This window comes from Mytilus californianus, unplaced genomic scaffold, assembly GCF_021869535.1.
Source record: "Mytilus californianus isolate M0D057914Y unplaced genomic scaffold, xbMytCali1.0.p SCAF_6, whole genome shotgun sequence".
Taxonomy (NCBI): Eukaryota; Metazoa; Mollusca; class Bivalvia; order Mytilida; family Mytilidae; genus Mytilus; species Mytilus californianus.
In genome coordinates, this window is record NW_026262712.1 from 57,763,442 (window position 1) to 57,780,844 (window position 17,403).

The window sequence follows — 17,403 nt, forward strand, 5'->3', positions numbered from 1 at the left end:
TGAAGTTTGAAGTATCCGAAAAAATTTGGAAAGAAAAGAAAAAACATTTTAAAGTTGAAATACTGAGTCAAATATTCAAGTCCTATGTTTTATTTTGCATCAAAATGAGTTTCCATTAGTGATTCTACATTGTGTTTGTGCAACACATTTTACTACCAATAATTACAGAACAAAATAAAACTTTTGAACTAGTTATTAAAGATGAAAAAATCATTCAAACTATGATTAATTAATAAAAAGTTATGAAGAGAGATTGAACTGAAACATAAAGTGGACAAAGAGAAAGTTGAATACATATATACATCTCATTCTCACATGACCTAATTAGTTCCATATGAAATTCCAGAATATATGTTGACCTATTTCATTCAATTAAGACTTGTTTTGTTCTGCAAGAACAATAATTGGCAAACCATGTTGTTTTTGTATAAAGCTGTGTCAATAATCATATCACATTCAGTCTTCACGATAAATTTTGAATCTACAGGCCCGAAGCTGAATTTTACGAATTTTAGTTAGATTCTATTGGCCTGTAGAGATGATTTTTACAGTCCTGACAGCATTTTTACAAGCCTTAACATATCATCCTTCTGAATATGGTTGACACATTGCCTCCTGAATGTTAAACCATCCTAACATCCATACTTTTTTTGTTGCTGTGCATGTACTGATTTTGTGTCATGGATGGATACCCCATATCCTTTGTATTTTTCTATTATCAACTTAACTCCCAGTTAGATATGTTTAGATAGATTACCCTTTCTCACAGCCCTTCTTATATCCTGTTGATACTCTACAGGTTCAGGTTCGGGTTCAGATTCCTCCCCTTCCTCCTCCTCTTGTTCTGATTCATCTTCTACCTCCTCATCCTCATCCTGTGATTCCTCCTTCTGAAATTCTTGTTCTGAAATTTTATATCCAACTATGCTAGAAAATTGATCACAGACTCATGTGACCAGGTTGTAATATTTTTCCTACTATTTTGCTATTACAATACCAATTTAAATTTAACAGTGCAAATTCCTACTTCCCCCCTATGCTATAATCAAGGTAGTTAATTTCATTAAGTTTACTTAAACATAAACATAAACATGTCTTTTTATTTTTTTCTGGGCAAATACCGTCTAAATATTTTAACATATTCTAGATAAAAAGACATTTTGTAAAGGATATTTGTTTCCTCAGGGTCATTTTTCTTCTATTAATGAACAGTACTCCCCCTAAGCATGTAATTTTAAAACTGGTGGAAAATATCTTTTTACTTAAAAAAAATATCTGGAGTTCTAAACAATTGAACATTTATATTACCCTGCAAAAATCAATCTCCCTAAACACATCAATTACCTTCCCACTCCTCTGTTGCCTCACAGATATCAATTTCTGGTTCTTCCCCTAAGTCATCTCCATCATCAAAGTTTTCTTCCTCCTCTTCCTTTTCCTCTTCACTTTCTTCCTTCTTTTCAATTTTCTCCACCTTTTTCACTACGGGTTTTGTTTTGTTTTCAACTTTCTTACTTTTGGAAGATATTTTTTTGACGATTTTCTTTTTCTTTGGAGGTGCTTTCTTCTCTTCTTCTGCTTCATCCTCCTCTTGGTATTTGTTTGCTTCACCTACATAATAAATAAAAAATACAGTTGACTTTTTTTCACTGTTATATTTATTATAAGATTCTGGTCAAATATTTAAGCTAATAAAAATAATAAATATGCAAATGTGAGTTTCCCCGCCTCCTGTCATAAAAAAGGTAAGCAGGTTGGAATTTGTTTTCCTTTTTTATTTAATATTTTCTTGTGAAAAAAACCTGGTAAAAAAATTATGTTTTCTCCAAATTTGATCTTATTTACATTACACATTCATTAATTTGCATATGCACAACAACACTTTTCACAACTTCCAAACTTTCATTCCATTCTGGTCAATTTTATCATAAATTTTACTATATAAGTCAGCTGAAATAAGATTTATAGTATACATGAACAATACAATATCATGAATATGCTGTCTTTAACATTCTGTGTAAAGACAATTATTGCGTACAGGTAGCCTATGAAACAAAGGATAAGGATATATGGAGGCAGGAAACTAAAACACAAAATTGTCCAGCCTTATTCCATTTGTATTTTTCGATATTATATATATTTTACTGCATACACTGTGGTTGTGGTTTGATCAATCATGTTTTAAGCATTCTTGACCCATTTCATTTAACAAGATTACTGCAATTTGTTAGATACTTACAAATTTTGACAATTTTTCCACTCTTCAGTTCAATTAATCCCATTGACAACAATGCTTTTGCTCGCTGTATCTCCTCTAATGATTTGACTTTGATGTTATCCTCTTCACTTTCTGTAAATAAAATAATTATCAAAATATAACACAAGTGTAATCTAAACACATTACAAAATGTACGTAAACACAAGAGTGCACACGCTGAAATGTCTCACCTTCTTTACTAATCATTGATATTATGTTGATAGACCTAAATATAAAGCTTTATTAAAACTGTCACATAAACTTAACATTAACCAAGTAAACTAAACATTGACCAATGAACCATGAAAATGAGGTCAAGGTCAGATGAACCATGCTAGGCAGGCATGTACAGCTAACAATTCTTCCATACAACAAATATAGCTGACCTATTGCTCATAGTTTAAGAAAAACACACAAAAACACAAAAACTTAACACTGAGCAATGAACCTTGAAAATGAGGTCAAGGTCAAATAAAACCTGCATGACTGACATATAGATCATAAATTATTTCCATACACCAAATATAGTTGAACTATTGCATATAGTATTAGAAAAAAAGACCAAAACTCAAAAACTTAACTTTGACCACTGAACCATGAAAATGAGGTCACGGTCAGATGACACCTGCCAGCTAGACATGTACACCTTACAATCATTCCATACACCAAATATAGTAGACCTATTGCATATAGTATTAGAAAAAAAGACCAAAACTCAAAAACTTAACTTTGACCACTGAACCATGAAAATGAGGTCAAGGTCAGATGACACCTGCCAGCTAGACATGTACACCTAACAATCATTCCATACACCAAATATAGTAGACCTATTGCATACAGTATTAGAAAAAAGACCAAAACTCAAAAACTTAACTTTGACCACTGAACCATGAAAATGAGGTCAAGGTCAGATGACACCTGCCAGCTAGACATGTACACCTTACAATCATTCCATACACCAAATATAGTAGACCTATTGCATACAGTATAAGAAAAACAGACCAAAACACAAAAATTTAACTATAACCACTGAACCATGAAAATGAGGTCAAGGTCAGATGACACCTGCCAGCTAGACATGTACACCTTACAATCATTCCATATACCAAATATAGTAGACCTATTGCATACAGTATGAGAAAAACAGACCAAAACACAAAAACTTAACTATAACCACTGAACCATGAAAATGAGGTCAAGGTCAGATGACACCTGCCAGTTGGACATGTACACCTTACAGTCCTTCCATACACCGAATATACTAGACCTATTGCTTATAGTATCTGAGATATGGACTTGACCACCAAAACTTAACCTTGGTCACTGATCCATGAAATGAGGTCGAGGTCAAGTGAAAACTGTCTGACGGGCATGAGGACCTTGCAAGGTACGCACATACCAAATATAGTTATCCTATTACTTATAATAAGAGAGAATTAAACATTACAAAAAATCTTAACTTTTTTTTCAAGTAGTCACTGAACCATGAAAATGAGGTCAAGGACATTAGACATGTGACTGACGGAAACTCGTAACATGAGGCATCCATATACAAAGTATGAAGCATCCAGATCTTCCACCCTCTAAAATATAAAGCTTTTAAGAAGTTAGCTAACGCCGCCGCCGCCGCCGGATCACTATCCCTATGTCGAGCTTTCTGCGACAAAAGTCGCAGGCTCGACAAAAAACAATGCATCTTTCCCATTGACATTCATGATTTAAAAAAAAAAGGTTTTATTATAAGTCTACAAGTATTTTGGCAATGAGACCTGTTTTTTTCTGAAAATTGTCCAAAATATTTAGCATTGGTTTAAAAATTTAAGTTAGGGAACACATTAAATGCATGATATGCCTAAATAAGCATTCCTCCATCATTTTCCCCCCAGTGTTTTTCGCACAAAAGTTCAAATCAAGTATGTTAAAGTATGCAGTGGTCTCCCCTTGGCCTTGAAGCACCATATGGTACCTTGGTGTTAGCTGAATAGATCTTATAATAGAATGTGTTGCAAATGTGGTGCTATAATTTTATGAAAGCAGTGCTATTTCACGTCCAATGATTCTGTTTGAAAATACTGGGGAGAACAATACATTTTGCTTTTCTATGCACACCATGTAATGTATAAAATCATGTAGTTCATGTTTTTTACATAAGGTCGATATGGCAATGATGAACAAAGATAATGTGAACTAATTTGCCAATCTGCCTAAGAATCAGGCAGTGGGGAAAACATGACAAACAAATACCCACTCAATTTGACATTAATTTATTTTCAAAATGTATAATAATGCACGAATATAACATTCGTTTCCTTTTCCTGTTCTTGTAATTCAAGATATAATTTGGTTGAAATGCACTAGAAATTAACAATTAAGGGGAGCCAATTCTGCCAGGAAGAGGGTAACTTCAAAATAGGATGGTAAGGTCGTGGGTTTTTTTCAGCCATGTTTTGATTTTTTTTCAAAATTGCCTGATTCTTACAAAGACTGGCACATAAGAAGTCACAATTCAATTTAAAAGTAGTCTTTTGATCTTCATTACCATGCAGTACTATAGATAAATATTACAGTAAGTCTTAATAGGCCTTGGAAATACACCACTTTTAAACCTTTAAATTTCATTCTGGTCATCAAGTATCAACTAAACTAGCTATATATAGATGGAAAATATCAGAGAGAGGACACTTTCCTTTTACCATGTGGTATACTGTGGATTCGCTATTATTCCTGGGAAACAAATTTTCTTGGATTTTGTGGGTATAGGTAATCCCCAAATTTTAATGTTTAACAATGTTAAAAATTTTTAAAGGCTTGGATGCAGCCTTTGGCAAAACCAAGAAATTAAATATCACTACAGAAAAATTGATATCCACAGTACTTGGAATTGTCACACACATGCATCATTGTATCAATAAATAACTACTACCAACATAAAACCATAATATAGCTCTATATTATTTGTTCTTATGTTGTACAGTCACACCATTGTCCCGGGTTAGGAGAGGGTATGGCACCAACAAACTAGTTTAACTCCACCACATTCTGAGTGTGCCTATCCCAAGCCAAAAGGCTGTAATTCAGTGGTTGTTGTTTGTTGCTGTATATCATATTTGTTTTTTGTTCATTGTTTTGTACATAAATCAGGGTGTTAGTGTTCTCATTTGAATTGTTTTTCATTTGTCATTTCGGGGCCTTTTATAGCTGACTATATGGTACGGGTTTTGCTCATATTGAAGGCCGTACGGTGACCTAAAGTTGTAAACTTTTACATCATTTGGTCTCTGGTGGAGAGTTGTCTCATTGGAAATCATACCACATTTTCTTATCTTTATACCTTAGCATGACTCTCATACATTTGCCAGTGTATAATGGGGGAAAGTCAACAAAAGACATGTATGGCCAATGTCCATCTTATTTGAAATTTGGATTTTGTCTCCAAAATAATTTGTAGAGGGGGGAATATTGCCAAGTTGAATATTGAACTAACATAGATTAGATTGATCGATGGAGGCTAAATGCTGTATTAGCAAACATAGGATTTGTCACCTTAAGAACAAATCTTGTCCAAGAAATCCAATTAAAATAAAATCAGGCAAAAGACCCATTACTGATATATTAAAAATCATTTTCTAAAATAACCTTACTATTACTATTCACATATATGAAAGGAAACCATAGTAAAAGCAAGTTTTTAAAATGTAGAACAAATTTCAAGGTGTATTAAAAATAGATGAAATTTGCACTTGAAATGTACATCATGTGTAATGAGCTATTGCAAGGTTTTTTCAATAACTCAGAGGAAATAGTTTTTTATTAGAAAAAAATTACTGTAAACAATAATTTCTTTTAAATGTTAAGAATACCTGTTTTATCTTTAATTTTGCTGAGATTGATTTTTTTCTGTGGAACACCTTCAGGTCGTCCCCTGTTTAAAGATGTTGATGGGTAATTCCTATCCCTATTCAAACGTTCATGGACCGGTCTTCGACTTGGTAAATAACTGTCCTGAGGTCTAAATACTGAATTTTTTGGAGGAGTGCGCCTTCTAGGAGATGAACTTCTGCGCCTTGGAGAGGGACTTCTGTACCTGGGAGACCATCTTCTTGGTGACCTACTACGATCTCTTGAGTAAAATGGGGATCGCCTTCTTGGAGACCTACTTCTCCTAGGTGAAGGTGATCTTGACCTTCTTCTCCATGGAGACATACTTCGAGGGGTAGGAGATCTGCTATATCTGCTATCATAGCTTCTTCTGTCTGGACTAGAATCATATTTTGGAGATGACTGTGGAGGGGACTTAATTGACTTTGGTAAAAAAGGTGTGCCAATAAAGTAGTCTATCTCTGGGATAGTAGCAACTGTTGCCTGCTTAGAAACAACAGGGATGGTCTGCACTGTCTGTGGTAATACTGGCTTTATTGAAGTGATGGACTGAATTGATGATGGTATGGATGAAGGCTGCACTGATGTGAAAGCTGATATGCCTGACTGAATAGGTGTAATTGTCTGGGATGGAACAACAGCAGTCAAGGTTGACTGATTAGGTGCAGTGACTGTTCTCAAAGATGACTGGTTAGATACTGTGACTGTTCTCAAAGATGATAAATCAGAAGTTGTGACTGTTCTTGACGATGACAGATTGTTTGTGTCAGTTTTGGTTGTATCTAGTGACTGTAATTTCACTTTTGTACTTTCTGGCTCTAAGAGTTTCTTACTTTTCACAGGTGAATTTTTGTCACTCTCAACTTCTGAATCTATAAAAAATAAAAAAAATATACATGAAAAATTTAACATGACAACTACTTAAAATTTCTACCTAATTATTTATATTGTATACTAATAGTACAGTAGTGCACTCTTTTGGGCAAAAACTAATGAATCTGAGAAAAAAAATCTGTTTGCATGAAAAATCAATAGAAAAAAAATCTGAAATCAGCTTTTGATAAATTACTTGAAATTCAGAATTTGTCACCTGTATTCATTATTTCAAAATATATACAACATTTTACATTAATGACAGTTTAATTAATATAAAGGTTGCACATATGATATTGTAATAAAACTAAAAGTTTTAGTATTAATAATCCAGGCCTCTTGCCTTTTTCATGTTAATTCAACTATCAAATCACATTTATTTCTGTATACAAATATTGAACCAAATGTTGAAACTTGCAACGATATATCTGTTTACTTTGTTCTTTTCATGACAGACAACGCATGTGCATGTTCTGTACAAGCTGAGTGAAAAAGAATGTTTTTTTTTGGTAATATTATTAATTATGTGAAAAATTGAATGCATCAGTTCATTTTGTAATACATTTCACTGGTGTCACATGTGGAGCAGGATCTGCTAACCCTTCCAGAACACCTGAAATCACCCCCGGATTTTTGTAGGGTTCAGTGTTTAGTTTTCTATGTGGTGTTTTGTCTACTGTCGTTTGTTTTTTGTCGTTTTTTCGTTTTTTGCAATGGCTTTGTCAGTTTGTTTTGGACTTATGAGTTTAAAAGTCCCTTTGGTATCTTTAACCATCTTTTTAAATTTCCTACACTGTCATATTTATGATATTACATGTACCTTAGATTTCTACAAATTACTCTATACATTAGAAATGCCAATTTGTGGTAATATAACTGGTTACCAGCTTCAGTCATTACCAAGTGAAATGCAATTAATGCAGAAGTAATACTGGAGGTATGACCAGTAGAAGCTTCATGGGCAAGGAACAATACAAGTTTTCATGAAAAGTTACCAGCCTTGGACATACTATGGAAGTGAACAACATTAGTTTGTTTCATAATGCTTACAGTCTGACAAATTATTTGCATTCATGAGCAGGGAATAACAAAATAATACATGACTGGTCCCCAGCCTAGGTACTCACCTGAGAAGTGAACAACAAGCTGTATTACTGGAGCCCCAGGTTGAGCAGGGAATAACAAAATGTTACATGACTGGTCCCCAGGCGGGGTACTCACCTGAGAAGTGAACAACAGGTTGTATGACTGGTGGCCCAGGTCAAACAGGGAATAACAAAATGTTACATGACTCGTCCCCAGCCTTGTACTTACCTGAGAAATGAACAACAACAGGCTGTATTACTGGTGCCCCAGGTATTGCAGTCAATTGTTGAATAGGTGGCTGCTGTCCAAACAATGGGGGAGGAAAGCTGGTATCTGGCAACTGATTTTCTATAAAGAGATTATAATTAAAGATAATTGCTGCATCAACAACAGCGCCTTATATGTGTTGTTATAAGTTACAATGTAAAGAGTATTTTTACAACTTTTCTTTTTTTTACAGATAAAAAAAATTTGAAAGAAATAAGATCATTAATATCTGTCCACTTTAAACCTATTGCTTCAAGGAATTACTTATTCATTCTCCAAAGAGAAAAGGAAGAGGTTGAAAGAAAAAATCCTTTTATATATATGTTATCCAAATTATCATATGATATCAAAACCTTTAAATTATGTTACAGTTATTTCCCTTAAGACTTTTTGCAGTAAACCTATCACTAATAAAATTGAGAAAATACAGGAACATGTTCTCTTTTTCATATTAGATGACAAGTGCAGTTCTCTTTAGCTCTTAAAGTCACATGATAATTATACATCCTTGGTTTTAAAGTATGTGAGTTTGAGCATTGCTGATCAAGGTAAATCCAGAAAAGAGCTTTTGACCTAGATATTTAAAAAGTTTTTTTCCCTATAAGTTCCCACCAACAAATAGGTGTGTCTTAATATACATGTCAGTCTATCAGTATATCAACCCATTTGCGAATAAACACTTTCTGAGGTTGCTCTCAATTACCTGATAAAATCGGCTGAGTCTGCAATGGTTGTGCACCTTGAACCACTGGTCTAGTTTTAAAATGTTGGTACTGACAATTAGAACGAGTACAACCTACTGGCTGGTTCTCCCAATAACATGGTATGCCTTGTCTATTTCTCTAATAAAAGAAAGATTTTAAAATGAATACTTACAAGGCTGTCATGCATTTCTAGACTAAAAATATATTGACTTATTGATATCATGTTGTACAAAATGTTTTCACAACAATTGCATTTTATAACTGTGGATTTGATTTTTTAACCTTGTTTTTAACAAGAAATAAGTTTTTTCCATTCGATCAAAACAGGGACATATAAATGTCTTCGAGTATTCTGTTTGTTTCTGACCAACAGGTGAAAACCAAAAATTAACTGTTACATATGATAATATAAAGAGTTATCATTTTTTTCATTTAATCCTTATGTGTGCAACATTGTGAATAAATCCAACTGAAAAGTTTCAAGGTGTTTATGCAGTTTTCACGTTAGTGAATGGTGTTCTTCGTGGTTTTAGCAAAGCTATCACATTTACACATTTTTTATATATTTTTGCAATAATATATATTGGCTTATTAATGAATGTTTCTTTTTGTACTTAAATTGGTGTGCAAAAGCGTCTACCAAAAGCACATTTTGTTTAAAAGTTTTTCATACTTAAAATGTGATCATTGCCAATACTTATGTATAGTCGTGTATGTTGTGTTGTATTGGAACACAAAATTAACATGCTTACAAATATCAGAACACAGGAAATCTATATATGCACCAAGAAACTTATACAAATGTGGATGGACGGATGGATGTTAAACATCCAGTGGCAAATTAAATGCATATTTAGGACATGAACATGCTAGTACAATTGAACATGCACCCTGCTTTGTACTAGACAGGCATGTTGAGCCGAATTTTTAATGTGCTAGTTCATAAGGTACATGTAACAGTCCACAGTAATACATGTTACCCCTACCTGGACACATTATTCTGATGCCAAACCAACCAGTCTTTGCTCTTACTCCTTAATGCCACTTACTAAGCTGAGAAACAGCAAATACCGGTACCAATTTTACAGTCTTTGGTTTGACCAGGTCGGGTTAGAACCCATGACCACAGGCACAGGAAATGAACACCATACCACAATACCACTGAGGAGGTCTATACAAATGTATATTCATTTACTCAAATATACCTCAAACACATCAGTCGGAGGCAGTTCTGCATGTCTGTACGGACAATTAGGTTTCGAGCAGATTCCTTGTTGCCAGAATGTACAGGTCACCATAGAACTCTTAGCTGCTTCACAATGTCTAAAGGCACAATTTTCACCCTGGAATTATTTAATATACAAACATTACTTCATTTAAAATTTAATACAAAACAAATATATTTCTCAAACCTTCCCAAATAAAACATATAAATTCTTTAAAAAGGAGGGCTGAGTATTCTCTATTCTATCCATGTCAGATAAATATACCCGTCTCAAGTCATGAACCTAAACAGTGATTGTTGTTTCATTATGGAACAACCACATGTGGCATTCTACACAGTAAACAACCTTATTTATGGATTGAAGAATGACTGAAATGTTACTTTTATTTTTTCTGAATTGAAACTGCGTACAAATTTTTTTTTGGCATGGTAAAAGATTCCTAAAATGTTCATGTATGAAATCTACACAGGAGTACCTTGGTACAGATGCCAACTTTTCAGTGTCAGTCTGCATGCTTTCTGTATTAGCAATTTAGTTTGAATAAAAATTTATAAAAGCAATAAACATAGAATACCAACTGTTTATCGTTATTTGCAAGTGTTTACTGGTTTAAAACTTTCCTATCATTAATTTAATGTACAAATAAAGCTTGGATTGTTTCCCTTTGATTAAATCAAATGAAATGAACCCAAATCACCAAATCATCTATTTCAAGATGAAATGCTAAAAAATTGAATCAGAGCTCAATTTAAAATATTTGTTTACATTGTAATGTTATAGCATTATTTTTCTTGTCATTTTGACATGCTATGGTTGATTATAGATAATTATCCTTATGAATGGACACAGAAAATATTTCATACTGCAAGATGTGTTTCAGAGTAAATGTGTGAGGTCTGTTCAGCTTGCTGAAGAGCCTGAAGTCTATGCCAAAAATGTGTGATGATGTTGCATGGCAAGTAAAACTTTTGTCACTATAATCATTGACCTATTCACATTCACAATGAGCACTTGAACTGTTCCTGTATAGTTGTTGACTTAAATAAGTTAAATAATTTTATGTTTTTTTGTCTTTTATGAAATTTGGTGTTAAGGCCTAGAGCTAATCTTGCATTTGTCATAAAGAATCTTTGTCATATTATTTTCGTGCTTTGTGTCAATCTGTTAAGTTGGACACACTGATTTTTGCAGTTTGTACTTATAAAATGTATATTGTGCTACATCTATAACACATATTAGCGGAGGCCGAGGATTGAGAACTCACAAACAAGTTCATTCCCATCACATTTTAAATGTGCCAGTGATTCAGTGGTTGTCTTTTGTTCTCGTGTGCCATTTATATATAAATATTTTCATTTATTGTTATTACATTGGCTTTCTTGTTATTTGGCCATGCTAGGGTCGGTTATAGCTTATTAGTTTGTCTCAAGTTTTTTCATTTGCAATCATACATAATACATTTGCTAAATTTTATATATAGAGCATTATACAATGCATTTTGTATATATGTAGATACATGTATAATATTGAATAATATTTGTTTACATATTAGACTGTACATTGTCTCTAGATGTCCTAGCTATTTTTGTGCTGCTGGCTAGATTACTGTCTGGCTTACATTTACCCCACACCCCGCTACTTTCTTATATAAATTTTTAAAAGTACATATAAATAAACAAGCTACTAACCTTTGTACAATTAGAATTGTAGTAGAAATGACAATCGTTTCCATAAGCAGACATGTTGAATTGTCACTGTTAGAAAAAGTTCTTTATCTTGTCCTTGAATAATTCTCCAACACAGAAAGCTCCTTGAATATTTTTAGTCTTTCTTCAAATGTCAAATGTCATATTTATGATATAGTCTCTAATTTCTTATTGATATTTATTTATTCTTTTATGCACAGTACACCTCTTTCTGTATAAAATTAAACTTAATTTTTATATGCAAGATACACAATAATTGCATATAATTATAATAAAAAGCTGAAAAGAAATTATCAGTTAAAAAATACAAAGTTTGAAAAAATAAAATATCTCAGGGATCCTTGCAACTAGCCTTAATGAGTCCTCAGCTCACTAAAATAAATTTCTAATATTAGAATCTTACATTGAACAGTAGATCTCACCAAAATTTACAGAATTGTGCCATGGACTCAACAATCTAAAGTGCTACAATTATCCCTGGTATTGTATAAACATAAATAATCTGTAACCACAAACAATGAAGTTAAACCATGTTTATCTAATTCATTTACAAACATATATATGTGAATATGTTTTTTAACCACATAGTCCAAAAGTATTTTAAATCAAACCATACCAATTTGTTATGTTACATGTACTTTTTCTTTATGGTGACCACTTTTACAAAAACTATTCACTGCATCAATCACCACATTTAACCCCCTTCACCTGTTTTTTTTGTCATATTGATAAAACAGTCATGACAAAATTTTAACATACAAGTATAATATCAAAAACGAGCAAAAATATTAAATTCATACACATTATGTACATGTACAAAATTAATTAGTTCCAAATTTTTCAAAAAGCATAAACCAGATGAACAGTTTAAAAGTTGAATTTTTTTCTTAACTAACTTTTTTTTTCTTCATGTTCTTTAAACATGTTATACATTCCAAGGTTAAAATGCTATTTCAAATATTATTACTCTCAGCATGTTTTTGGTTTTTTATTGGTGGTGGTTGTTGGCAGAGTTTAAGTGCAGCTACAATTGTACAGTTGATGAAGTTAAATATACTAGGAATGAACATCTGACACAGAAAATAAAGTTGTGTTTTATCAAAAATCTTAAAAAGAATGGGACTACTTGATTAGCTCTTTTTATGTACATGTAGTATTGACCATCCAACACACCTTTATATTGCTCAAATATGTCATAAAAAGGCAAGCCACCGTTTGGAGTGATCCTTGTAAAAAGTTAATGCATTTATCATTTATAAAGCTCCATAATGGGGGGAACTCAACCCCCTCTCCCCCTAAATCCGTCTCTGGCAATCAATAAATATGATAAATGACGCCTTTCCTGTTTATTGCATGTTGTCACATGGTGATAGGAAACATGAGTATACTAGAATGTTGACAGCCCTTTAAACATGAAAATTATACAATTAGAAATGTACATGTGCATTGTTTTATCAGATCACTTCCTGAAAAGCAAGGCCATCTGGCATCATTAATTAACTGCAACTACATTGTACCATAAACAATGTGTACACAGACAGAAACAAATAAATGTAGAGCTATTTTAAGAACTTGGAAAAATAATACATGTATTACATGTATGTGCAAAATTTTTTCTTCAATTTATTGTATTATTTTCATGACTATTTCATGTACATGTATTCATGGTACAATGTATTTAGAATACAGAATTCAGACTTGTAGTATTTTACTGTTTTAAAACAATTTCTGATGCAATAAAATGAACACAATATTTAGAATGAACATGATGAAATCATATGAATATATTTGTAGGAGCCATACACTGTACATGCACAATGGTGTATGGTTGAATTTATTACTCTTACAAAAATATATATTGCCTTCAAAATTAATACATTTTCTTATTAATACTTCACAGAATTTTAAAAATTCTAATCACCAACCTAATTTTATACATGATCATGATGGTGTTTAAACTAGAAAACTCCAAAGAATTAATATTGACCTGCCAATGTCCATGATGAATAGACATAATTATTTTTTAACAGATTCATTTGCAGTCTTCACGATGAACTGCTAAATCTACAGGCCCGGAGCTCAATTTTGAAAATTTTTAGTTAGATTCTGTTGGCTTGTAGATATGATTTTTACAGGCCCGAGAGCAATATTACAAGCCTGGGCTGCCTGGGCTGCCACTCAGCGTGAAGACTGCATTTGAAATATTTAATTGACATGATTGAAGAAAGAATTGATTTAAAACTTTTCAGAAACCTCCAAAAGCATTCCATTGGATTTTTCAACAAAATAGAATGGCACATTTGAAGGAACATTAAAAGGATCAAGCAAACTTGTTTTTTTTCTAATTTAATATAAATAAACATTTATCTTAATACTGTACTCTGACATTTGTCTGAAATCATTGAAATTAATTTTGATAAGTAAAACACAAATACTGATTTAATAAGTATCTATATTATTTGAAAAAAAAAGTGGATATGGAAATTTAAGACTGAAAAAAATTAAACCTGTTATGAAATATGATAATGTAAGGTACTACAAATATACAATGTCATGAATGTACAAATGTATAATGAAAAATCCACAAACAACATTGAAGGTCACAGATACAATGTAATTAAATTCAGGTATATGTATAACAATCTCCTTCACTGCCATCTTCTATCATCAGTTTACATTGCATACAAAGCCCATACATCACATACATAATACATACACACATTTAATAAAGCTCTTTCTACCTTCTCCCAATACTTCCCTGGTATCGTTTCTGAGACACTGAAATAATCTATTTCTAATATACTGGGGATCAGAAAGAAGAATTTGCCAATGTCCTTCTTTTTTACTTTTAAGGAATTATAAATTTTCCATGGTCATTCTTAAACATGTTAAAGATACTTTGGAAGTTTACATTTAAAATATGTCATTTCCATATTTATAAAACTAGATATGTTGTATGCATGGCCAAGGGCCATCACTCTTCCTTCCTTCATAATCAAAGGAGGGCCATTTCAAAAAAGTTAGGAAGATGTATGGGGCACACAGTCTTATTTTTTCTAAGCATCTGAAGTGAATTTAAATGAAATTAATATGCGTACCTATAAAAATATGATAAGTCCAATAAAAACAAAGTTCTTCAGGAATGGAATTGAAAGACTTTACCAAATAGTTCTGAGAAATTAGATTTGATTTAGTACTATCTCTGTGTTTTTTTAAAGTAGCTAAAAAAAACAACAAAAACTTAGTACTTAGCAAGTTATGAAACTGGTCATTTTTTAATAACTACATTGAACTAACCAAGATCAACTTCTTTCCATAGATGTCATTAATAAATGCTAAGTGCCTAGATTTGTGGGGCTACACCCATTAATAAAAAAGAAACAAGTAATATTTAAGTCTGGGTTCCTACCAATGAATAAGTAATCACATAATGTCAAAAGCAGTCTGAATCATATCTGTCAGACAGGAAATGAAAAAAGATTAGCAAGAACCACATTCATACATCCAACATTCAATAATATAATGATATAATTAATGACCTGTTACAAAATAGTCATACTCCTTTGGTTTGGCTGTGTCCCTTTGCGATCATTTTTTAAACTAGAAACACTGCATTTATTTGTCACTTGTATTTACCAAAACTTTCTTCCATTCTTTTAAAATTTTATGTACATTGTCATCATGTAATGATTGTTGTATTTCAATATTATCAGAACAATATGAAAGTGATAATATAAACAGTAAAACTGGACACTTCAGAGCAGCTATATCATGTACATGTATGTCAGCTGTCTATATTTACTTGCACATCCTTAGCTTGTATGAACATGATGAATGTATGTTTGAGTACAGATACACAGTTGCCTCCTTCAGGCCACGGAAAAATGAATGTTGGTTTCCCCTAACATGTGAAAATTTCTATGGCCAGGTAGGCAGGAAAAACTTTTTATTTTAGTTTATTTTTTTGGTGAAAATCAATTTTTCTCTAGAGTATGTTGTTGTAAACCTGACAGTAAATTCTTGTTTTACATTCTATATTGTGGTATAAGATATGTGAAACTACAGGAATGATAATTGAGCTATGTTGACAATATTTTAAGAGATTATCCGACAATTTTAAAAAAGCATCCATTGAAATTGTCAAGAGATTCCAGAGCAACACTTTTTTTTCATCTGCAAAAAGAAAAAAGAATTGTCCCAGAGGGTAAAAACAGACACGGCAGGGTTAGGGGAAACAATCATTTTTGCATAGCCTCACATGAACGTGGCACATTATTGTGAATGGCTATTAAGGTGGCAAATGTGAACAGTGGTAGAGGAGTAACGAAAAAAAGCAGTTTAATAAGACTTCACTGGTCCTTCGCTACCTTATAAAATTTTGTTACAATTCTGTTAATGAGAGACTAAACATAATTCAAAGCAGGACTGTCATGACTATCAGAAAACTGAAGACTGATCAGACTAACAATTTCATTTGACCCACCAAAACAAAATCACAAAAAAAATCTAAGGAAAAAATATGTTGTCTGTCAAGTCAGTAAAATCAGGAAAATATCAATTGTTTTTTTTTTATTATCAAAACTGGTTCTGATCGACACATTGTAAACCATGTACAAGTTTTAGCATGCTCTGTGGAAAGAAACACAAAATTGTAATTTTAATAAAGAAATTTTTGAATTTTTAACATGTTTAAAGAATAAATTGTTATTTAACATTCATCGAGTATTTATAAATGATGGTGGAAACAAAAAGGATCTTCAGATTTTGGTTTTTATTTTTGATTTAGGCACCTGAATTGAACATGCTGATTACGGATCAGACAATTTGGACAATTTTGACAATTGGTCAAACCGACAGCATATTTGTACATGTTGCAAGCAGGTAAGACAGTCTAGCATTTATTTGAGATTTGACAGAAATTATGCCAAAATGAACCAATAAAAATGCAAGGATTTTCATCAAACAGACACAAAAAGGAATGTTTCATCCATATTCTTTACTATTCCAAATTTCTCTCAAAATTGAAGCTTTGGCATGTTTGGTTGATGCTGACATTAAAGACTTCAAGTTCAAGGACAATGGCATCAGATGTAAAGGATACACAAAGGATCAGTGTGGTTTCTTTTTAATCACGCCTATTCACCGACAGCATACGTTACCTGTTTATTAAAGAACAGTTTTTGTCAACAAATGTGGACAATAACAAAGGTTACTTGTATAAAATTAATTCTCTAATGTAAAATGGTTTTCTACTGCCATTTCACAATTGACAAATTGCATGAATGACGTCACAATTGAAGAGCTCAATCGAATATAAACGAAGAGTCGGATTCGGGACAGGGAGTTGAATGTCTTCCGTGATCACAACTATAGGTTCAAAGTAACAATCTTATAAAAGGACAATG

The 17,403-nt window shown here is 32.4% G+C and overlaps 1 protein-coding gene across 2 annotated transcripts in view; it reads right to left on the reverse strand.

The window, feature by feature from the left end:
* The window catches only part of LOC127706374 (zinc finger CCCH domain-containing protein 11A-like), a 28,797-nt gene extending 11,508 nt beyond the window's left edge, over window positions 1–17,289 (reverse strand). The window contains exons 1-9 of one of the 2 annotated variants that reach the window (XM_052210953.1): window positions 17,158–17,289; window positions 11,981–12,209; window positions 10,272–10,409; window positions 9,066–9,204; window positions 8,324–8,443; window positions 6,118–7,008; window positions 2,240–2,350; window positions 1,345–1,611; window positions 758–904 (exon numbers count right to left, since the gene is read on the reverse strand). In XM_052210953.1, the coding sequence (XP_052066913.1) occupies window positions 758–904; window positions 1,345–1,611; window positions 2,240–2,350; window positions 6,118–7,008; window positions 8,324–8,443; window positions 9,066–9,204; window positions 10,272–10,409; window positions 11,981–12,034 (1,867 nt within the window). In that variant the 5' untranslated portion in view covers window positions 12,035–12,209; window positions 17,158–17,289. Of the gene's footprint in view, window positions 1–757; window positions 905–1,344; window positions 1,612–2,239; window positions 2,351–6,117; window positions 7,009–8,323; window positions 8,444–9,065; window positions 9,205–10,271; window positions 10,410–11,980; window positions 14,046–17,157 lie in introns of those variants that run through there. The other variant, XM_052210952.1, reaches the window with a different exon arrangement.
* Window positions 17,290–17,403: the final 114 nt, after the last annotated feature.